The 23,478-nt window shown below is 41.0% G+C and overlaps 2 protein-coding genes across 3 annotated transcripts in view; both read right to left on the bottom strand.

Moving 5' to 3' along the window:
* Positions 1-1,343: 1,343 nt before the first annotated feature.
* Positions 1,344-7,202, bottom strand: pomk (protein O-mannose kinase). 2 transcript variants are annotated; one of them, XM_020533952.2, is made up of 3 exons: positions 6,764-7,202; positions 5,187-5,493; positions 1,344-2,194 (listed from the first exon to the last, which is right to left on the bottom strand). In XM_020533952.2, the coding sequence occupies exons 2-3, from the start codon at positions 5,472-5,474 to the stop codon at positions 1,409-1,411; spliced, it is 1,074 nt and encodes a 357-aa protein (XP_020389541.1). In that variant the 5' UTR covers positions 5,475-5,493; positions 6,764-7,202; the 3' UTR covers positions 1,344-1,408. The 2 variants fall into 2 exon arrangements, with proteins under 2 accessions (XP_020389541.1, XP_048458472.1); XM_048602515.1 differs by having other exon boundaries at positions 7,102-7,118.
* A 4,312-nt stretch (positions 7,203-11,514) lies between these two features.
* fnta (farnesyltransferase, CAAX box, alpha) overlaps positions 11,515-23,478 on the bottom strand; it is a 12,682-nt gene continuing 718 nt past the window's right edge. Inside the window, exons 2-9 of the mRNA XM_020533949.2 lie at positions 21,088-21,173; positions 19,849-19,963; positions 18,298-18,402; positions 18,076-18,202; positions 15,701-15,849; positions 14,060-14,122; positions 12,396-12,567; positions 11,515-12,087 (exon numbers count right to left, since the gene is read on the bottom strand). Coding sequence (XP_020389538.1) covers positions 11,935-12,087; positions 12,396-12,567; positions 14,060-14,122; positions 15,701-15,849; positions 18,076-18,202; positions 18,298-18,402; positions 19,849-19,963; positions 21,088-21,173 — 970 coding nt within the window. The 3' untranslated portion in view covers positions 11,515-11,934. The remainder of the gene's footprint in view (positions 12,088-12,395; positions 12,568-14,059; positions 14,123-15,700; positions 15,850-18,075; positions 18,203-18,297; positions 18,403-19,848; positions 19,964-21,087; positions 21,174-23,478) is intronic.

The following is a 23,478-nucleotide window of genomic DNA, read 5'->3' as shown; positions in this document are numbered from 1 at the left end:
TACCCTGTCCATGCCCATCATGACTTTATAAACCTCTATAAGGTCACCCCTCAGCCTCCGATGTTCTGAGGAAAACAGCCCCAGTCTATTCAGCCTCTGCCTATACTCAAACCCTTCTACCCTGCAACATTCTTATAAATCTTTTCTGAAGCCTTTCAGGTTTCACAACATCCTTCCTATAGCAGAAAGACCAGAATTGCACACAGTATTCCAATACTGGCCTACCCAATGTCCTGTACAGCCGCAACATGACCTTCCAACTCATACTTAATGCACTGACCGATAAAGGCAAGCATACCAAATGCCTTCTTCACTATCCTATCTACCTGCAATTCCACTTACAAAGAACTATGAACCTGCACTCCAAGGTCTCTCTATTCAACAACACTCCTCAGGATGTTACCATTAAGTGTATAAGTCCTGCCCTGATTTGCCTTTCCAAAATGCAGCTCTTCACATTTATCTAGATTAAACTCCATCTGCCACTCCTCGGCCCATTGGACCATCTGATCAGGATCCCGTTGTACTCCTCCTCTGTAATATGGACATTTTCCAAGATGTTGCTATTTATTTCCCCACATTCTGTATCTTACATATCCTTGATTATCCATAGTCATCTCTGACAATTAATGAGAAACAGTTGGTTATCTTGGATTGAAGGGAACCATGCCACATTAAACATGGGGAGGCAAGGAGGCAGCAATCCACAAATTACACAGCCAGTACAAGGATTGAACCCTCACCATTAACATAATTCCGCAACACACTGTAGCCATCTAAGTGAAATGACCCCACAAGAAATCAATAAAGCCTGGCAATATCCTCAGGGTGGAAAAGGTGCAAGATCCTAGGGTGTGAGTACGCTGGTGTGATAATTGTTCATGAAAGATTATCATGATATGGATGTACTGCAGTTTGGAATAAGAGGTAAAAACTGAAAGAACTGTGGATGCTGTAAATTAGAAACAGGTTTCTCTCCACAGATGCTGCCAGGCTTGTTGAGCTTTTCCAGCAATTTCTGTTTTTGTTTGGAATAAGAGGTTCCTTAATATAGTGGGAGAGAGGACTCAGGCTGTGGGAGTAGCAGGGAGGTAGCAGAGAAAGGTTCTCGAATATAGGCACGCAAGGAGATGGAATAAATGCAAGATGGATCCTAGGGTGCAGGTGCCCTACGATTGGTAGCTGGGAGATCATTAAAATCAGACATCTGTGCTGTCAAAGCTTTGATACGTGTTGGCTGCTTTTTGAATAATATGAATCTGATCTTCCCACACCAAGATAATGTTAGCTGGTGCTCAACTGTTGCACTATCATGGTACCGGCAGATTGACAAAAGCTGTTAGTTTATTAAAAAAGATTTTATTTGAGTTAAGTTACGGTAACTGTAAGGACATAATCTCACCATTAATTACATGTCATGGGATGCACTGCTGTAACTATCAGACAGTTCTGACTCCTGTGTAAGTGAAGTATAAACAGCTTTATAACTCTGTAGAACCATCAGTGCTGAGGGTCTTTGCTGTGGCACAGTTCTCTTACAGTCTTGGTGCAATTGAAACAAATGGAGTCTGACGACATCGCTTCCTTCAACCTGGCCCAGCAGGAAATCAGTAACATCTGGAATCTTCCACACGTCTGTTCTCTCATCATATGGAGGCATGAGGTCATCAGAAAATGGGAGGTCATTGCCAAATGGCCAAAGCTGCTCTGGGGCCACAAAGTCACCCTGAAGTTGCCGGACACCACATTTTACCAAAACACCAGCGCTCCGATTTACTAATGGCAAAGCATCCAAATCGTTAGCTATCACATGCAGGTCTGTAGTTAATAAATACTGGGACAAGGTCTTCCTCAGGTCATTGGAATCACACATAACTCGGGGACCCAGAGGGCTGTTGTGTAGAAACTGCAGGAACATCACATAGTCAATGGCCAAACGAAATCGATTTTCCCACGTATTGAAGACTCGGTGCCCTTCTCGTTCCAAAACAGAATTGACATTGACTAACGATCCGAATGGATGATACTCTGTGAGAATGGTACGATCTTCTTCACAGTATCCCAGCAGTTTGACCACATACACACTCTGCAAGCCTTTCAGCATCTCTAGTCCATGAAAGAAGTCATTGCTAAATTTGGAGACAGCAAGTTGAGAGAAAGCCACTTTGTGCCCTTGCCAATGTGCAAGGAATACCTGCAGAGTAAGCAGAGGCATTGGTGAACATACAGACCAGTTAATAAGACAGTAGTCTAATTTTGTTTCTAAATTGCAGCAGCACAACTGCAATATCAGATGTTAACTAGCCTTTGTTTTCAAATCAGTCCATGATTTTGCTCCTCCTATCTTTGTAATCTCCATCTGCTCTGCAACCCCGTAAGAACCCTGCATTCTTCCAACTCTGGTTTCTTAGGCACCCACTACTTCCTTTGTCTTACCAATGGCAGCTCTGCATTCAGCTGTCTGAGCCCCTTCACTAAATCTCCAACCCTCTCACTCTTTTCCCATTCTTTCAAACCTACTCTTGGGCCAAGCACGCAGTCGCCTATCTTGATGTTTCCTTTTACTACAGCGTCAATTTTTCTATTTGCTCATGCTCCTGTGAATTGTCTTGGAATGTTCTATCACATAAAGGACTCTTTGTAAATGCAAGTCGTTATTTCACAAAGGTGCACACCTATCCTTGGCAGCTGGACACTCGAATAGAGTCATACAGAACGGAAACAGACCCTTCAGTCCAAATGGTCCACACTGACCATGTTCCCGAACTAACCTAGTCCCACCTGCCTACATTTGGCCCATATCCCTCCAAACCTTTCCTATTCATGCACTTAACCCAATACTTTTAAATGTTGTAACTGTATCTGCATCCACCACTGCCCCGGCAGCTCATTCCACACACAAACCAATCTCTGGTGTAAAAAAGCTGCCTCTCATGTCATTTTTAAAATTTTCTCTGCTCTCCTTAAAAATATGTCCCCTAGTTTTGAACTCCCCACCCTAGGAAAAAGACAAGGACCTTCAGTAACAACTATACTGTATCACAGTTCGCTGAGTACTGAGATCTGTCATTACTAGCAGTAATCATCACCTTTGCATCAGAGTACTCACCGAGTGCCCTCTCAAGTGACAATCATTTGTATTTTTCTGACTTTTCTTTTGCTTTCCTTAGTAACAGGACTATTTAGTCGAATAGGCAATTATTACCCTTATGGATAAAAATAATTTGTGGATTTAAATGGTATTACTTAGCTGTTGCAACTCAGTCAGCATCAGGTGGCTGGACAGTTGGTTGGTAGAGTGACACCAACAGTGTGAATAGAGAAACCATAGTCTGCTCTTAGCTGCTCTTACCTAGTAAAAGCAAAGTATGCATTTATATAGCATAATTCATACCTTCAGGATGCCCCATAGTGTTCTATATCCAATATTTCTCCAGCCTCGTCACTATTGTAATATGTAAGAATCTCAAAAACTAATTGACATACGACAGACAACCTGTCTCAATGACATTGATTAATGGATAAACATTGACCAGTGTACTAAGGAGGAATCTTCTCTTCTTCAAATAGTGCTATAGATTCTACTACATCTGCCTGAGAAGACAGCTGAGGCCTCACTTTTAACAGCTCATTAGTAAGGCTGTACTCCTGACTGTATGCCACTCCATCAGTACTGCACTGAAATCTCAGCCTTGGTCATCATTCTCAAATCATTGCTGTAGGGCTTGAACAGACAACCTTCAATGAGATTCCAGGCAAGCTCAAGAAACAACACCTCATCTATAAGGATTTACAGCCTTTGGACTCAACAGTGAGTTCAACAATTTCTGATTATCATGTCTGCCCACATTTTGTTACCCTTTCTTTGTATGTTTGTGCTTTACTTTTGCTCTCGGATGGTAGCTGTTTATTATCCCAGCCATTCACACCTCATCTAGTCACACTTTTTTCTCTTTCTTTACTTGTTCTATTAACACCCCCACTGGCTCTGCACCACCAAATCTTTTGTAGTTAATAGATCAAGTTTTCCATATTACCACATATTCCCTTTTGTTCTTTTTTCCACCATCTGGTGGGGGCTGCCTTTCACTACAAAATCCACTACATCTAATTTTTTCCCCTGTTCTGATGATAGCTGAGGAATATCTTGCGGTGCAGTGGCAGTGTTTCTATCTCTAGCTGAAAAAATCTGCGTTCAAATTTCACACCAAGACTTCTTGGCCATGGGAAGGAGTATTGGTAACATGGCCTAACAGAATGATTGTCAGAAAAAACAAAGAATCAGAGATGCTGGAAATCAGAAACAAACTCTGCAGAGCAATCTGCTTTATAGAACACCTACATTCTGTCCACAAAAATGATCCCAGTCTTCCTGTTGCCTGCCACTTCAATACACTACCATCTTCCCTAGCCAACTTCTCTGTCTCAGACTTGCTGCAGTGCTCCAATGAAGCTCAGCACAAGCTGGAAGAACAACATCTCATTTTCCACTTGAGGACCCTGTAGCCTTCCTGACTCGATAATTTTAGGGCCTGAGTACCTTCTCCTATGTCCTCCCACAACCCCACACACCAGACCTTGTCATCACAGGTGCAGCTACCACAAACCACCCATTGTCAGCCACTAATACTTCCCATTAGCAGCTATTGATTCTCCCAGGCTGAACCTTTACCCATTTCTTTGCCCAATTGCTGTTATCCCTTGGCTCCATTTCCATCCATTGTTTACTCCTCCACTATCCCCACCCCATCTTCAGCATACATACCAACCTTTTCCTAGCAACAATCAGCACTGAAGAAGGGTCAGTGGACCCAAAACATTAACTGTGCTTTTTCTCCACAGATACTGCCAGATCTGCTGAGTTTTCCCAGCAATTTCTGTTTTGTTTCTGAGGTTGATTGTCAGCCTGTAAATCCTTCCCAAGTCATCTGATGGCAAGGAATAAGAGCAGGAGAGTTTCATGTTCAAGACAATAGCAAACCACTGCACAGCATAGTCCAAAGAAGTGGCCAAAACAATACAAGCCCATAGGTCACCCTTGGAAATGAGACTGGGAGAGAAAGACAGATGATAGGTTATTGTTCTGTCACATTAACTCTGTTTCTCTCTCCACATATGCTGCCCAACCTACTGAATATTTTCAGAACTTTCTGTCTTAATTGAGGATTGGAGGGGGAAGAGTTTACCTGCTTGACAGCACCTCGACCAATCAGCTTCACCACAGTAACCTCATTCTGAATCACCTTACAGGACAACCAGGAAAGGCAGTCCTTCATTCCCCCCAGCCGGAAGTGACCATACGAGCATGAATCTGAACTATTGTCTACTGGTCCCTTTGTCCATGGCAAATGGTGCAGGAGTTCCATCCGGAAGAACGTGGTGACTGAAAGCAGAGCCGCAACAAGAGATACAAGAGCCAGCATCACTCTCAGTAGCAGCGGAGGGCTGTGGTTACCAACCGTTGCCCTCGGCATCTTCAAAATTCTCGGTCACCTGTATAGAAATTATTCATATTGCAAAAGGGTCAGTCCATGATAGCTTCTTACTCTAAGGCTAAGAATGATGATATATGTCCCCAGTGAACGGGGATAGATGGGCAGATTTTGACTGGGTGGGGAGGTTGGGAGACCCAAAGGACTATGTTAAGCCTAGCTGATTGTCGCAGAGGGAAGGAAATTTGATGACTGTGTGTGTGACTAGAACCACTGCATTACAAGTGAATAAATTTTTAAAGGGGGCTTGTGTGTATATTGTATATACATATACACAAAATGTAAATATGAACAAGGTTTCCTCCAACATTAATGCGCTAAAGAGACTAATCAGACTCATGTAGTGGATGCATCTTTCTTTAAATGGGGGAAGAGGGTTTTATATTGGACATTTCAGAGATGAACATTCATTAAGGACTATGCATGAAATGTTCGCTTCACTGACTGGGTCAGTATTTATTTCCCATCCCTATTTGCCCTCGAGAAGGTGGTGGTGAGCTGCCTTCATGACCACTGAAGTTCATTTGCTGTAGGTAGACCCACAGTGCAGTTAAGGAGAGAGTTTAAAGATTTTAATTCAGCAGCACTGAAGGAAACAGTAATATATTTCCAAGTCAGGATGGTGAATGGTTTGGAGGTGAACTCGCAGGCGATGATGTTCCCATGTATCTGCTGCCCTTGTCCTTCTTGGTAGAAATGGTCATGAGTTTGGAACCTCGGTGGATTTCTGCAGTGCACCTTGTAGAAGACACATACTGTTGCTACTGAAAGGAGTGAGTGAGGATGTGGTACCTGTCAAGTGGGCTGCTTTGTTTCTGGATGATGTAAAACTTCCAAATGTTGTTGAAACTGCACTCATCCAAGCAAGTGGGGAGTGTTCCACTCCTGACTTGTACCTGTAGATAGTGGACAGGCTTTGTGGAGTCAGGAGGTGAGTTACTTGCTGCAAGCCTCCAAGCCTCGGACCTGCTCTTGTAGCCACTGTATTTATATGATTGGTCCAGTTCTGTTTCTGATCAGGAGTAGCACCCCTACCCCACCCCCAAGGATGTTAATAGTGAGGAATTCAGAAATGGCAATGCCATTAAATGTCAAAGAACAATGGTTAGATTCTCTCTTGGTCATTTTTTACAGTTGCCAACTCTGGGTAGACATTCCTTGACCTTCAACCTTTAATTGCTTTGCCCATGCAAAATTGTTACCTTCCCCCCAATACTTCTATAATCTGAAGTGTAAAAATGATATGAAAGCAAACACAGTTTTGTTAGTACCTCTATCTATCCTAATGAGGAACCTGGAGATTCTCCTTTAATTCCGGGAGCGTTGGCAGGGCTACTTCAGTCCACCGTTCGGTCGCTCTGTTGTCGGCCTGCAGGGTCTAATGTTCAATGTTCCGTCTTCTCCGTCTGACACAGGATGAACCGGGGCCGGATCGAGCCTCTCCCGGAGCCTAAGCGGCCTCTCAAGCCCGCCCTGTGTCTGGGGAGAGCAGCCGGAGCACGAGCCGGCCCGCACGCTGCAGACAGACCCGGCAGCAGGAATGAGGAGCTGCCCCCTCCGCCCGTCCCCCGTCCCCGCCTGAAGACCACGGACAAGGCGCCGTACCTACCGTCCGAGAGTCCACCGCAGCCAGTGAAGAACACAAACACACACACAGAATAAAACAGATACAAGGCTACACACACACACAATAAAACAGATACAAGGCTATACACACACACACAATAAAACAGAGACAAGGCTAATACACACACACACACAATAAAACAGATACAAGGCTATTGAGAGAGAGAGAATGAGATAGATAAAAGGCTATACAGAGAGAGAGAGAATAAGACAGATACAAGGCTATACAGAGAGAGAGAGAATAAGATAGATACAAGGCTATACAGAGAGAGAGAGAATAAGACAGATACAAGGCTAATACACAAACACACACAATAAAACAGATACAAGGCTAATACACACACAATAAAACAGATTCAAGGCTACACACACAGAGAATAAGACAGATACAAGGCTAATACACACACAGAGAATAAAACAGATACAAGGCTATACACACCGAGAGAATAAGACAGATACAAGTCTAATACACACACACAGAATAAGACAGAATAAGAACAAGGCTAACAGAGAGAAAGAGAAAATAAAGACAGATACATGCCTAACACAGAGAGAGAACAGGATAGACGCAAGCCTGACAGAGAGGAATAAAGACAAACACAAGCCTAACAGAGAGAGAGAAATTGGAGACCCCAAACTCTGACTGAGAACGAGTAAGTGATAAAACCCAGGCACTAAGGGATAGAATCAGGCAAAGACACAGACTGAGTCAGTGAGAGATACAGCCCCAACTACACACACACACAGAAAATAATAAACACAGGCCTAACAGGGAGGCAGTGCAATTCAATTCCAAGCCAGTGAGAACAGAACTCAACACACAATGAGAAAAACAGAATAACAGTCACAAATTGAGAGAGGCACGATGAATAACATAGACAACGCCAGGCATCGACTCATTCAAGGAACATGACACAAAGAAAGGGACAGCAGAGAGATACAATCCTATTAGAGACAAGTCTGAGAAAGAGACACACAAACCCAGACACCATTCCTGAGTCAGACACAAAGACTCAAACCTAAACATAGACAATGAAAGAGGCAGATGGACGCACTTGGGCAGAAAGACAATAATCCAGAAGGAGACATAGACACAGATACAAACCCAGACATAAACAGAGGCACAACTGAAAAAGGCAGTCTCCAGGCCACAGAGATACAGTGGCCCAGGCAGACATAAACCCAGATAAGCAGTCAGAAAGATCCAAGATGGCACATTAAATTGGATTTTAATGAGCTGTCGAGCTCCACAGAAATAAAGACGCATGCTGTAAATATTTTCCTGTTCAGTTTATCTACTGGAGAGATGAAACAGATTATTGAATTGAGAAAATGTGAGAGGTGATGCTGTGCTAAATCAGGACCGTTTCTGTGAAATCAAGCACCTAGATTATCAAAGAGAAAAAAGACAAAGGAGGACAGGTGGATAGGGAGAACAAACCATTCTGGAAAAGCAAGGAAGGAATGCGTTAGTGTCTTTTGCCATTAGTCCTCATTTCAGCTGCAATGGTATAATGAGAATCAACAGGTAAGAGTTGCTTAGGAGTAAGGAACAATTGGAGCTAGATTGACTGTAGTGTTGATCAAATAATGGGAAACAAAGTAACAAATAAGAGATATAGAAGAATGAAAAAGGCATCAGATGAGTTTTCTTTTGACCTGTCCAGGAATGTCTGATGATCAAAATTTGGGCAGATATGAGTTTTATTGAGAGGGAAAATAGAGATAGAGGCAGCTATTAGCAATAGAGCTGTGAGGTGCATTTAGAGTCAGAGTCATTCAGAGTGGAAATAGACCCTTCGGTCCAACTCGTCCGTGCCAACCATACATCCCAATCTGACCTAGTCCCATTTGCCAGCATTTGGCCCATATACTTAAAACCTTTCCTATTCATATACCCATCCAGATGTCTTTTAAATGTTGTAATTGTACCAGCCTCCACCATTTCTGGCAGTTTGTTCCTCTGTGTGAAAAAATTATCCCTCAGATCCCTTTGAAATCTTTCCCCCTCACCTTAAACTTATGCCTTCTAGTTGTGGCATCCCTAGGAAAAAGACCTTGGCTATCCACCCTATCCATACCCCTCATGATACAAGGAAGCTGAGAATATAAAAGAGAAAGAATAAGGAGCTCTCACACAAACTGCAATTGTCCGATTCACATTCAGCTCCTCTTGCTTACACCCAACTGTCCAGATCCAAACACTGCAAGACAATTACTGATGTTCTTCCCTCATTCATGCAGGACAATGCCATATGCATGAAAAAGAAGCAGAACTGAATCAACAGCTACCAAGGATACCTGACATCTCCTGTGCGCTACAGACATGATCCAGTACATCATGGGATTTGCTGGAATAGAGCTTGTATTATCCTGTGTCATTGAGACTAAGGGCTCATTTAACATCTCAGTGAAGGCACAATGGGCTGAATGACCTCTTTTAGCAACATGATTCTTCTAAGATTCTGTCATTTTCCTCCCTTCTGAATTAGCAGCTTGACTTTATGCTTCTTTCTGGAACTTCAGGTGGTGTAGTCATGAACTTCTTGCTTTCCAACTGAGCCCTCTCCCCTCACTCCCTGCCTGGTTTTCTGCTTTCAACCATACAACAGCTGTCACTTACTACAGTCCAGCAGTGAATAGGCTCTGCCACTTTATTTATCTTTATCTCTACCACCAGTTCAGATATTAGTACTAAATGTACTTCAGATGCCCACACGAAGTTGGAATCTGCACATGTTGAGTCAACGGGCTTAAGTGGGGCTATAGCCAAATGAGAGGATAGTTTGTGTGGGAGCTCACTGAAGGGAGAACTTGGATAGATTCTGTTGCAGGGTTCTCAGATGAGGACTTTGATAGGACAAACACGAGGGAATGTTGATGAGAATGCAAGTGAGCCTGTTGTCACTGTTAAGGAGCAGGGAGGTATGCAGCTCTGTTTGATGGGGCATTAAAAGAGTTTGCCCCCTCTGCAGCTTGTGCTCCATTTCCCTGTCATCTCTTAGACCTAGGAGCAATTGCAACTGCTGTTGGCTACATGTTGCACGTGTGTACAGGTCGGTAAAACTCTGCCTGCCTTTTGAAGATGCAGCAACACTGTTAAATTCAGGAGCTCCATCAACACAAAACATAGGGCTGACACTCATTGCAGTACTGAGGGAGTATTGTGCTTTTGGAGGTGCTGTCTCTCAGAAGATACATTAAACAGAGGCTCCATCTGTCTGCTTGGGTAGATACAGAAGATTCCATTAGGGTTCAGAAAAGCTTTACAAGAATGTTGCCAGGGTTGGACCTCTAGGGAGAGGCTGAATAGGCTGGGGCTATTTCCTGTGGAGCATCAGAGGCTGAGGGATGACCTTATGGATATTTATAAAATCATGAGGGGCATGATTAGTGTGAATAGCCTTTTTGTCAGGGTAGGGAGTCCAAACCCAGAGGGCATAAGTTTAAGGTAAGAGGGGAAAGATTTAACAGGGACCTAAGGGACAACTTTTTCACACAGAGGCTAGTGCATGTATGGAATGAACTTCCAGAGGAAGTGGTGGGCACTGGTATAATTACAACATTTAAAAGGCATTTTGATGGATACATGAATAGGAAGGGTTTAGAGGGATATGGGCCAAATGCTGGCAAATGGAACTGGATTAATTTAGGATACCTGGTCGGCATGGATGAGTTGGACTGAAGGGTCTGTTTCCGTGCTGTACATCTCTATGACTCTATCAGCAGGAGTGTTATCCCCAATGCCTCAGTCAACATTTGTCCCTCAATAAATTTCACAAAACAAAAAAAGAGCATCTGGTCATTTTATTGCTATTTATGGGACATTGCAGAGTGCAAATTGACTGTTACCTTCCCTATGTCACAAAGGTGACTGCACGTGAAACGCTTTGGGATGTCAGATGGTCACTAAACATACAATATAAATGTAAGCTGGAGTTACTGTGATCACTATGCAGAGGGCTTCTGCCTTCATAGTACTGTTATTTCACACACAAGACTTTCTGACCCAAATGGCAATGCAGTCACTAATTAATACTGCCTTTTTAATTACTGAATGATTTAAATTAAATAGCTTCATGTATTCAAAATCAGAAATTACTGGAAAAACTCAGCAGGTCTGACAGCATCTGTGGAGTGAAAGCAGAGTTAACATATCAGGTCCAGTGATCCTTCAGAACAGTCCAAAGGACTTCAATTCTGAAGAAGGGTCACTGGATCCAAAACATTAACTCTGCTTTCTCTTCACAGATCTGCTGAGTTTTTCCAGCAATTTCTGATTCTGTTTTTGATTTCCAGCATCCGCAGTTCTTTATTGTTTTTGTTTCATGTATTGTTTTTGTTTCATGTATTGTTTTTGTTTCATGTATTGTTTTTAAATGAGGTGACAGAAAACATTTATCACTTCACAAGATTTTATTGACGGACAGTAAAATCTATACAACACTGTAACTTTGTGAATATTTCACTGTAGTTGTGACAACTAAAAAAGGTAACATTTTAAATAAGTTCCAATATCCCCCTAAATAAAGCTGATTTAGTAACAATTATGTTCTCTTGCTTTGTATTTAGTTTGTACGTGTGGATTGAAGGCAAAAATGTGATAATAACATTGTTGTAGAGTTGCTGTTTATTCCTTAGCTTTGTGCTTCAAATAATATAAATACACGTACAAAATGTTGTTTTTATACATTTACATACACAAGGGTGCTGTGTAGATTGATGTTAAGAAAATTAAAGAGGAATGTGAAAAAACAACCATTGATCACTACTTTTTGCCCTTTTAACTAGGAGATACAAACTACAGAAGTAGTTTTCAGTTACTACAGCCTTCCTGAAGGGAGGCTTCACTTTCCGTAGGCTCAGTATCTTCCTGCTTAACACCATACTTCTCTTTCAGGCATCTTGCAAAGTATCTCCAGTACTCCTGTCGGATAGTGTCTTTTTTTACAGCAAGACACTCACACAGCTGAAAGAAATCGGAATCAAAAGATTAAAAAAAAAATAAAATTTCATCCATTTCCTCCCCAAATTCATTAAATTTTAAACTTCCCAAACTCATTTCAATAACCTGTATTAATGCAGGACCTTTAACACAGAATTATTTCATGGCAGTTTCTAGGAGACTCCTTTGTCAACACAATGCTAAGCTGAACTAGCTAATGAAAGACTTTCCTCCTTGGCAAAACTGATGCCTACACTGTAATCAATTAGGACCTGCTCTCCATCGTTGTTCAACTTAGTCCTATCACCCCATCCCATGACCAAGTAACTGACCTCCAGTGCTTTGTTAACGATTTCTTCCTTGTTTTCACAATTGTTCTCCAAGAGATCTTCATATATGTCAATTAGGAAAGCAATCAGGTAGGGGGAACTAAACTGTTCCTTCAACTGCAAAATCTGCTCCAGCAGGTTGGGATACTTGGAGAGAATCTGGTCCTGTAGAATTCTGCAGGAAGGAGAGACAGAAACAAGTATTAATTTTTCAAATGATAAAACCACTGATTTCAAATGAACAGGTTAAATGAAATGCCACAACACAGAATTGCACTACATTCACTATGTAACTAAAATTGTCTTCTGTGACCAACAGCAAACTATACTAACTGCCTGATTCCAAAAGGTGTCAAAAGTGATAAGAATATTCAGGGGCCAATTCTTGGAAACCTATTTGACACTATCCACTTGATGTATCGAAATGTCCATTAACAATCAAGAGCCAACTCTAACCAACAATGACAATCACATATGATCTTTCCAAAGCCTACTCACCACAAAACCCAAGCTGTCTTCAGCCTGCTCAATGCTGCAGCCATTCTAAAAGTCTGATGCCAGGTGACTTTCTTTGCATGAGTACCCAACAGTCAAGTTGAGCAGTGACACCGTATTACATTTATAATAGTGCATTGTTTATAAAAGATGTATAGTTATTTGCCAAAATATACAGCCACTTCAAGAAATATATATCCTGAACATACTCCGATAATACAATTCCCTCATTAGATGTGTGAATTATACCATGTTATATACCTGCATGTGAGTATATATGAATGCACAACCACGTAGGTATCAAGATTTTAAAAAAACTACAGAAAATAGAAATCTGCTTTTACACAAACTTAAAACGCTGCTACAACTGCAGACACAAGTACAGTTTCCACACTGTGGAACTATCTTGGAGATTTGGTTTTGCAAAAACCCACCTATGCTGACAGTGATTTATGATCTGGCAGCATCATTATGGATCAATGATAATTTAGGTTACAAATTTCAAATTGTTGATTGATATGAGAGTAGTTTATAGACTATTAAAGGGACTGGATAACACAGACTATAAGACAATATCACCCTGTCCAGATCAATAGAACACAAAAGTACAGCCTATGACTGAAGACGAGAAGGGAGGTAAATCCAAATTAATTAGTGGAAACATTATTTCAATAATTAAGTAGTCAGTTTATTCAACATGTTCCTAAGGAGACTGCAGAAATAGACAATATTGATTCATTTAGATATTAGACAGTTTTCTTCAAAAAAAATTATTTTATGTTCAATATATGAGTGGTAGGTTTATCATGCTTGGGAAGAAAAGGTGACTTTGCACCTCTATTTCCCAAAAAAAACATTAGGGGTTTTCTTCACATCACATCTGGGTCTGCTGTACAGTGATTGATGGAAATTTATTGCTGTGATGAATAAAAAACTCCATTATCACTATCATGTGACTGCCAGGGTAATCAAAGAAACGAATCAAACTAATAATTCGTCCAGCAATGCCTGTGATCCTATTTTTAGACTAACAATAACCTTTAGGCAATTTCCACTCTCCTTAACAAACCCAAAAGACAAAATGGCTCAAAACTTGATTTCTCTGATGGATTTACACCAAGGTTCAGCTCTGAACTAATATGATGTATGATGCTGCAAAAACTGAACATTACCCTTTTAAGTAATTCCATGCACTTTCGTTATGAGGAGCCTGTTTGATCATCTTCAGGGTATACCTGTGATATAGTATACAATAATGTTAGAGATCAGGAACAACAAAAATAAGGGTTTCATTTACAGGCAGAAGTTCAGTGACCCATCACCAGATGTAGTAAAGACTAATGGGTACTGTTGACCTAACTCATAGGTAATGATTTGTTCAACTTTCTTTCAACGTAATTCATATGTATTATTACAGGCTGAAATTGCACAGGTTCTTTTTTAAATTGTTTTCAGTAGCTGTCTCAAACATGATCATTTGCACAGGACAGGAAACATCATTAACCATCATTGTCACCTCCCCGACAACATCACCACCCCTCCCCATCTGATTTTTTTCTGGAATGTGTAATTATGGTGTGATATATTTACACAGTTAGTGTGATGTGCAAACAAAGGAACTGTGCAGTGTTAATATTTCCTATGCTCAAACATGCTACAACATTCTTGGTTACTCCACCGTCAGTTAAAACAGGCCTTTGACTCCCTCTAGTGATAGCCATATCTAATACAACCCCCAATGTTCACATGGGGAAACTGCACTTTACTGAGGAATTTAAAATGAAGTAGAACAGCTACTGGAAGATGGATCATTTGAAAATAATCTGAACAGTCTAACATTTCTTTCCCTAAACATCTTAAAAGCAGTGATTTGAAAATAATTCCACTACACTCTTAAACACTACGTTTTAAGTTAATTTTTGGGAAAGGGAATTATTCTGCCTGTTAACTGACACAAGAACCTTAATTAGCTCTGATTCAAATTAACCCAGAGTGTGATATCATCTTGAGGAGGAACTCTAATTACCTATCAGATTGTTTTATATCAGTGAATAATTATTTTGTAGTGTTCCCATGTTTTTTTTGCATTGAAAAGATAATCTATGCTCACAACTAAAAGTCTGATAAAATATGCTCTACAACCTGTTGGATCATCAATCCAGACTACTAAATTTCATGTCTACTCATCAAGTGACAGCTTGCTTCAGAGTCAGCACTCTTGAGCATTAGAAATTCTCCACTTCTAACTCCATTCCAGGACTGGAGCACAAAACTCAGCCTGACCCTTAGGTATAGCACAGGGGAATGAGACATTTAATTGAAGAGCCATTTACCCTTTCAAGTGAAGATCGGTGATGTTTTTCCAGTGTTTAAACTAGTATCTATTTTCCTGTGAGCATTATTAAATCAGATCATCCAGTCACCACCACAGTGCAGTGTTTGAGAACCTTTGTGATATCTGGTTGCAAATTACAACAGGGACTACACTTACAAAAAACAATCAGTCACTGTAAACTGTTTAGGTACAGACCAAGTTCATGAAAGATACTAAATTAATGGAAGTTCTTTCTTTTTTTTTCTGTACTAAAGAAACACTTCCTAACATCAGGAAATACGATTTTGCTTCATAACCGTGGATGTGTGCTCTCTTGTATTAGAAATTATTTCAATTCACTGTGTAGGTATTCCACATGCTATTTGAGCACCAAGCGTTAGTAATTTCAAATCCTCCTAATTAAACACGAACTTAACTGGAAGCAGAACTTTTAGCGTTAATTTACAAGAGAGGATAATTAAAAAAGTTGAAGACTAACTCGACTTCACGATCAAGTACTGTAGGATCGTCAAAACCAGTGGTATTTGAAATGACAAAATATCGCTGGTTCCACGCAGAGTTGTTTCGCAGATCGTCCTCCAGCAGCTGATCCACATATGCTAGTTCATTGTTCCAAAGGTTGAATTCCTGCAAAACGCAGCATGACGACAAAAATTAGCAACGTACACAGCAGGACCTCAGCCATGCTGTGAGCAGAAGGTTTTTCAGTCAGACCCAATCCCTTGCCCATAGGCAACAACTGAGCCATATCTACAATAAGGATGTATGCACCACATGAACAAAAGCAGCACAATTGAAAAGCTGTATGGTGCACTTCAAACAAAAAAGACAAATCTTCTCAGTCGCTAATCTATCATTCACATACTACTAGCATCCTGACTAAAGAGAGCAAGCTACACAGAATGAATGAACCAGAGACAATCTAAAATAAACTAACCTAAGGATGGTCAAAAGATGTATATCTTCTAGTAGCTGAGCTGAATAATGCAACAGGATTGAGTCAAACAGAAGAAGATGCCCACTTCAATCTTCACCACCCTCCCATTCCCATGTCCTTATTACATAGACACCATGCAGCCCCTTCGTCCACCATTCGTTAAGATCACAGTTGAACTACATCACTTCCATGTCCATCTTTAATGGCCCATCCCTCAGTACTTAAAAATTTTTCAATCTCATTCTTGAATATTCTCAACAACTGAACATTCAAACCCTCTGAGATAGAGAATTCCGAAGAATTACAACCCCGTGAATGAAGAAATTTCTCTTCATTACAGTCCAAATGGTGAACTTCCCATTCTGATATCAATGCATCATCGCCTACGTTTAATTCACTCTTTCCAGGCACTGAAATCTGTAGGATTCAGGAATGTAATTGCTATACTTAAACGAGGAATCTACAGGGAATGATAGACCAGTTATTTTAATATCAGTACTTGGAAAAACAAGCACAGCATAGAAGAACATCTAAAAATCAAAAATACAATATCAAGGGGAGGCACAGTGGCTCAGTGGTTAGCACTGCTGCCTCACAGCACCAGGGACCCAGGTTTGATTCCAGCCTCCGGCGACCGTCTGTGTGGAGTTTGCACATTCTCCCAGCGTCTGCATGGGTTTCCTCCATGTGCTCCGGTTTCCTCCCACAGTCCAAAGATGTGCAGGCTAGGTGGATTGGCCTTGCTAAAATGCCCGTAGTGTTCAGGGATGTGTAGATTAGGTGGGTTACAGGGAAATGGATCTGGGTGGGACGGTCTGAGTGTCAGTGTGGATTTGTTGGGCCGAAGGGCCTGTTGCCACACTGAAGGGATTCTATGATTATAAATAGTCAACATGGATTTCAAAAGGGAAAATTTGGCTTGACCAACCTTATTGAATTTTTTTGGAAGAGGTAACAAAGAGTGTAGACATTGATAATGCAGTGGACACAATTTATCTAGATTTCAAAAGGCCTTCAATAAGGTGGCCCATCACAGATTAATTAGGGTTTTTTTCAGGAATAACAGGATGGCTATTTATTACTTGGAAAGTGCAAATGTAGATGGGTTGGAGCAACAAAGATCTTGGAAGCAAATAAATCAATTGCTAAAAAGATCAGCAAGAAGTCAAACAATAGACTTCAATTCTAGAAGGATTGAATTGAACGTAAAGAAGTTGTGCTAAGCCTGCACTAAAGCTATATGTGGTATAAAAAGTTGCAAGGTTATCAGACAGTATCCAGAGATGATTTACGAAATGGTAGCAGCAAATAATTGATACAGGTATCAGGAAAGGATTTAAAGGCTGGAGCTGTTTCCTCTTGAAAAAAGCTGAGGGTGACCTAAAAGAGGTTTTTAAAATTACAAAATTATAAAAAAATTATGAAATTATCCAAAATGATACAGAATGATTCCTTTTGTGTGGAAGAGGATAATGGAGGCCAAAAACATAAGATAATCACCAAGAAATCCAACAGAGAATTCAAGAGACTTCCTTACTCAAAGAATGGTGAGATTGGGGAACTCTATCACAGAATAGTTGAAGCAAATACTTATGGATGCATTTAAGGGGAAGCTGACCAAGGATTTGGAGACAAGCATATAGATGGTTGTAATGGCAGATTTGAAGAAGTGGAAGGATTGGTTAGGTTGAATATCTACTTCTCTGTCACATATCCTATGTGATTACTCCTTCCCTGCAACTAGTTCATTTTAAAACTCAAGCCTAGTGTCTACATGTCCCATCCATCTCCTCCCAACTCACCTTTCCAAATTTGCCTCCACCCTTTTCTCATCTACATTGTTACAATAAAGAAAAAAAGACCTCTTGACTGGGTTAATCTTCAACAGAATGGAAAGAGAATAAGAAGTGGAGGACCTTAATCACCCACTGTCTGTGCTGCCAGGCATGGTAGTTTTTTGCATCTTGTTTGAGGATTCCAGAAATAAATCCCAGTTCCTGTGAAGGGTCTTTTAACCATTCTACAATCTTCTGTCTGTGATACCTAGAAAGTAAGAGAATAAAGTCTTTTTTTTTTCAGTTCCATCATTAATCACCTGTGTTTTTATAAACACGGTGAACAACGATGCTTTCACATACCAAACTTGATAGTTCTTGGGTTGGTCCTCAATGATATCAGAGATGTACATTAGTTCCTCATTGAGGTCCTTGTTCAAAGACTGCAGCACCACTCTTCGGAAGTGCCTGAGGAGATTAAAGGCAATTGCAAATAAGCAGTCAGTTTTTGACGGAAAGAAATCTGCATTCACACAGGACCAGGAGGCGGCCATTCAGCCCGCAAGCCTGTTTCACCATTCATCTGATCAAGGCTTAAGTGGAACTAAACTTCATTTAGCTGCATTTGCTCCAAATCCCTGGATATCCTTACCTAAAAACAAAACCTCTCATTCTTGACAGCTCCAGAAGTCTCAGGATCCACAGCCTTCCACGGACAGGAGTTCCTGGGGTAGCTGATGGTCTAGTGGTATTTTCGCTGGACTGCTAATCCAGAGATCCAGTTAATGTCCTGGGGACTAGGGTTTGAATCTCGCCATGGCAGATGGTATAATTTGAATTCAATTAAAAAAAACTGAAATTAAAAGTCTCATGATGACCATGAATCCCTTTCAATTGTCAGAAAAACCCATCTAGTTCACTAATGTCCTTTAGGGAAGGAAACTGCCATCCTTACCTGGTCTGGCCTAAATGAGATTCCAGACCCACAGCAATGTGGTTGACTGTCCTGTGGGGAATAAGGGGTGAGCAATAAATGCTGGCCTAACCAGTGAATGAATAAAAAAAATTCCTGCCTCAGCACTGAAGAACACTCCAGGGCATTTCACAACCTTTGGACTACAGTCACTGTCATGATGTTAACAGCTGAGTCACATCCATCAACAATCAGATGAACGACTTGTTAATCTGTTGTTGCCAGTAATACTGGAGAGCCGAGTATTGGATTAGGACAGTGGAGAAACTCCCTTCTCTTTTTACAATAACATGAGATCTTTGACACGCACCTGAGCTACTAGAACAAACAGATCAGGCTTTGTCCAAGATCAACGCCTCCAACAAACATCGATCTCTCAATACTGTAGAGAAATGTCACTTTGGATTGTACTCAAACACTATAGTTGGGTTAGATTCTACCTTTTTCTGTTCACAAGGTGGGCATGAAACCAACTGAGCCAAACCAAGAAGGCAGGCAATCCTGTTACCACATTTACTGTTTTTTGTTCTCATTTGCCATGTTAAAACAAATCAATGGTAGGCAGGAGACACTTGGGAAGGACAAATTCCCAATTTGCACACAATTCACAATAAAATCCTCTCTGGCCTTAGAATATCAAATTTGTATGAGATTACCTACTGCACTTACACTACACTCAAAATAATTTTTTTTAAATGTTTATAATTGAACATCAAAACTACAGTAGATTAAAAGCCTGAATTACAGAGGAAATTTTAATCCAGAGTTTTTCTTCTTGTCAATGCTACTTCAGAAAGAAATCAACCATGCACAAAAGTTGTTCATTGGTTATGTAATGATAAAATCAAAAATGCACATGATTACAAGTAAAGGATTACTGTAATCTTTGTCTGCAGCTTTTCCAACAAAAGAGAACTGATTGCCGATTCAAACTGCCTTACCATACTGTGTAATTTGCAGCATTCAGTTCTATTGCATCTGTTGTCAGACTGAGTGCTCGCTCACTCCTTTCATCAAGCTTTAGAACAGCCCTGAAGTAATCATACACATCTTTAACTGGAAGAAAAGAACAACTTCAGAAAGCTAGAGTTCACAGATCTGGAAATTTTTAAAAAAGATATACGTTTTGAAATGATATTTTTCAAATGGGCATTCTGAGCAGAGTTAAAACCAATGGAACATTTACTTTCACAGATAATTGATTAATTTAGATAACACAAATCTGGTTTGAATACGAGATTCAAAATTTTCAGAGGTATGAAGAACGAATGAATGACAAACCAAAGAGTAGATATTAGGACTGGTGATTGAAGCTTAGTCAAACAGGTGATCTTTAACAGAAGGTCTTAACGGAAATGAGGAAGGTGGAATGTAAATCTAATGTGATGGAGGCCACCGTAATGAAAAGTGAGGCGGATGTCAGAATCAGAGGAGAAGCACAGCTTAACAGCAATAGGAAGGGGAGATGAATTTAAATACAATGTTTGGGCCCAGGAACTAACATTGGTCACAAAGGACAGGAATAACAGATGAGTGGAACTTGACGACAGTTAGGCAACAGAATTATGGATACTATGGAATTCATGGAAAGTGTAGAATGAGAGGGCAGTCCAGGATACACAGAAAGAATTCAGCTGGAGGTACCAATGATATGTTCAAGAGTATCAGCAGCAGATAGATTTAGGACGTGGCTAAGGTAGGTGGTGCTAGCAATCAGCTTTTCCTTAAGAACTCAAACCCATCATTTATAAATAAGACTGACAGCACAGTAACAGAGACAAAACTTTTTGATGCTATCAGGCTCAGAATTAATTCATGCACAAAATAGAATAGCAAAGGTCTTTTCCCTATGGTAGGGGAATTCAAAATTAGAAGGTAAAATTTTAAGGTCAGAGGAGAAAGATTTAAAAGGAACCTGAGGGGCAACCTTTTCTCACAGAGGGTAGTTCATATGTGGAATGAACTGCCAGAGAAAGTGGTAAATGCAGGTACAGTTACAACATTTAAAAGACATTTGGACAGGTACATGAATAGGAAAAATTTGGAGGGCTGTGGGCCAAACACAGGCAAATGAGACTAATTTAATTTGGGGAACTTGGTTGGCATGAATGAGTTGGACAGAAGGGTCTATTTCCATGCTGTATTATTCTATGACTCTATAACCTCAATTTGATACTTACAGTTCTCAGAATAAGCGATCTGAACAACTGGATTGGGACCATCATCCTGTGGAACTGGCTTAATATCAGCCCATTCCTTCCGGTCTCTGAAACAAAAAGAATGACACTTTTAGAGCTTGCTACACAGCATACACAGAGAGTCTCAACCCTTAGCTGTTGTCCACAGGTCACTGTCTATCCACCAACAACTGGTTATTTCCCCCTTCTACAGCCAAGGATGCTGAGCATAGCTGACCTAGGCTGGTCAGACTACAGTTATGTCATACCAGACAAAGAGGGCACAGCAACACCCGTACTCCCTCAAGGGACTAAGGAAATTCCACATGTCCATAAATGCTCTGACAAATTTTTACCGATGCATCATAGAAAGCATCCTATCTGGATGCATCATAGCTTGATAAGGCAACTGCACTTCCCAAGACTGAAAGAAACTTCAGAGTGTTGTGTACACGGCCTAGTCCATCATGCAAACTTGTCTCCCATCCACTGACTTCATCAATGCTTCCCACTGTTAACGGGGAAGCAACCAATTTAATCAAACACCCTCCCACCCTTGTTATACTCTCTTCCACCCTCTTTCGTCAGGCAGAAGTTTGTATACGTATATGAACAGATTCAAGAACAGTTTCTTCCCCGCTGTGAATGGACCAATTTAATGTTGATCTTTCTCTGCACCTGTAACATTGTATCCTGCACTCTGTTCTGTTACCGTGACGCACTTGTATAGTACGATCTGCTTGTAAAGCATTTAAGACAACATTTTTCATTGTACCTTCGTACACGTGACAAAAATAAATCAAATCAAATCAAACCAAATCATATTCAAAGGTTTAAGGCAGTTTTTTTTATTAGACAATACCACCCCACATAACCAGTAACTGCACTAATTATTCAGGGAGTGGAAGAGGAGTGAAAGGCATTCTTTACATTTTAAAATAATTTGCTTACCATTTCCAACTTCAGATTCAATATCACTCTCAGGCAATGAATTGTGAAAAAATTGACTAGGGAATTTACAAACCACTGCTAGAACGGTACTGCAAAGCAGTTAGGTAATGAAGAATAATACTAATAAAGGTTTGCCAGAAATCACCAAAGACCAGTCCTAATTAAAATTCTGAAGGAAAATCACATTTACCTGTAATTCACAGTGAATAAAACAAAGAATTACACATATTTACAGTAACAGCAACAAATAAAGAACAGCTCCTTATCACAAACTGTACAGCACTGAGGTAGTTTATTGCCTGACTAGTCACTGCTACTGAGTAATTACGATATCCTGAGTACAAATTTGAAAATCATTACAAATCTCAACTTAGAACAGAAATTTTCCTTTAGTTGATTTGGACAGTCAGTAATGTAGTTTGTGTAAATAGTGCTACAATTTTAATATACTGGCAGCCTTTCATCGCATGAGATATGGTTTGCTCCGTGTTGATCACTGAACATCACATGGTGCAGCTCAATAGTCCCATTCAGACATGGCTGTATCTGCTGCATTTGTAACAAGGCAGTTTGGGTATTGACATTTTAACCCAAAAATAGTAAGAACTAGTAAAACTTATCAATGACACAATCATCAAATGAATTTGTGTGCTTCAGAACGGAGCTTCAGCACAGCCAGGAGGTACATTTCCAAGTATTTAATTTTTTCAAAATGGTTTTACCCCCGGGTGCCCATGGAGCCCCATGACATGCAGAGATGGTCTTGGGCACTCCATTTCCTTTGAAGCAACACCCCACACCCCATCCCCCGCAACTGATTCACCTCTAGAACTCAGCCTGACCTCAAGCCCCATTTTCTCCCCCACAAATAGATCTTCTTCCCAATCCCATCTCCCTCCCTCCCATCAAACCTCACCTCTGTCTCCGAGGAGCAGGAAAGTTGACGTTTCAAGTCGGGACCCTTTTTCAGAAAGGGTTGTCCCAACCAGAAATGTCAGCTTTCCAGCTCCTCTGATGCTGCCTGGCCTGCTGTGTTCCTCCAGCTCCACACTGTGTTAGCTCTGACTCCAGCATCGGCAGTTCTTACTATTTCATCTCTGTGTCCCCCCCAACTTTCCCTCCCTCATCCCATCTCTATCCATCGCCCCTTCCCTCTTTTACCCCACTCCCCCATCCCTCCAATCACCAACCCTATTCCCCACATCCCCAATCCCCAAGCCCATTCCTTCCCACTCTCCTCCCTCATCCTATTTCCCTCCATCCCACTCTCCCCCATACCCCCTCTCTCCCTCTCCCATTCCCTCCAAACCCACTCATCCCGTTTCCCTCTACCTCCCACTCCCCCATTCCTCTCTCCCTCCCCCCATTCCCCTTTCCCTTCGTGCCGCTCCTCCCTTCCCGCTCCTCCTCATTCCCTCTTCCCTCCCCCTCCCCCCATTCCAC

This window comes from Rhincodon typus, chromosome 1 (genome assembly GCF_021869965.1).
Source record: "Rhincodon typus isolate 14 chromosome 1, sRhiTyp1.1, whole genome shotgun sequence".
NCBI lineage: Eukaryota > Metazoa > Chordata > Chondrichthyes > Orectolobiformes > Rhincodontidae > Rhincodon > Rhincodon typus.
Note: the sequence above shows the minus strand (reverse complement) of the source record. Positions and strands in the feature narration are given on the sequence as shown.

Bases quoted from the DNA above. Each gene is read 5' to 3' on its own strand.
- pomk (XM_020533952.2), bottom strand. From the start codon at position 5,474: ATGCCGAGGGCAACGGTTGGTAACCACAGCCCTCCGCTGCTACTGAGA. The intron at 2,195-5,186 runs GTAAACTCTTCC...CTTACTCTGCAG, and splicing joins GTCGAGGTGCTGTCAAGCAG to GTATTCCTTGCACATTGGCA.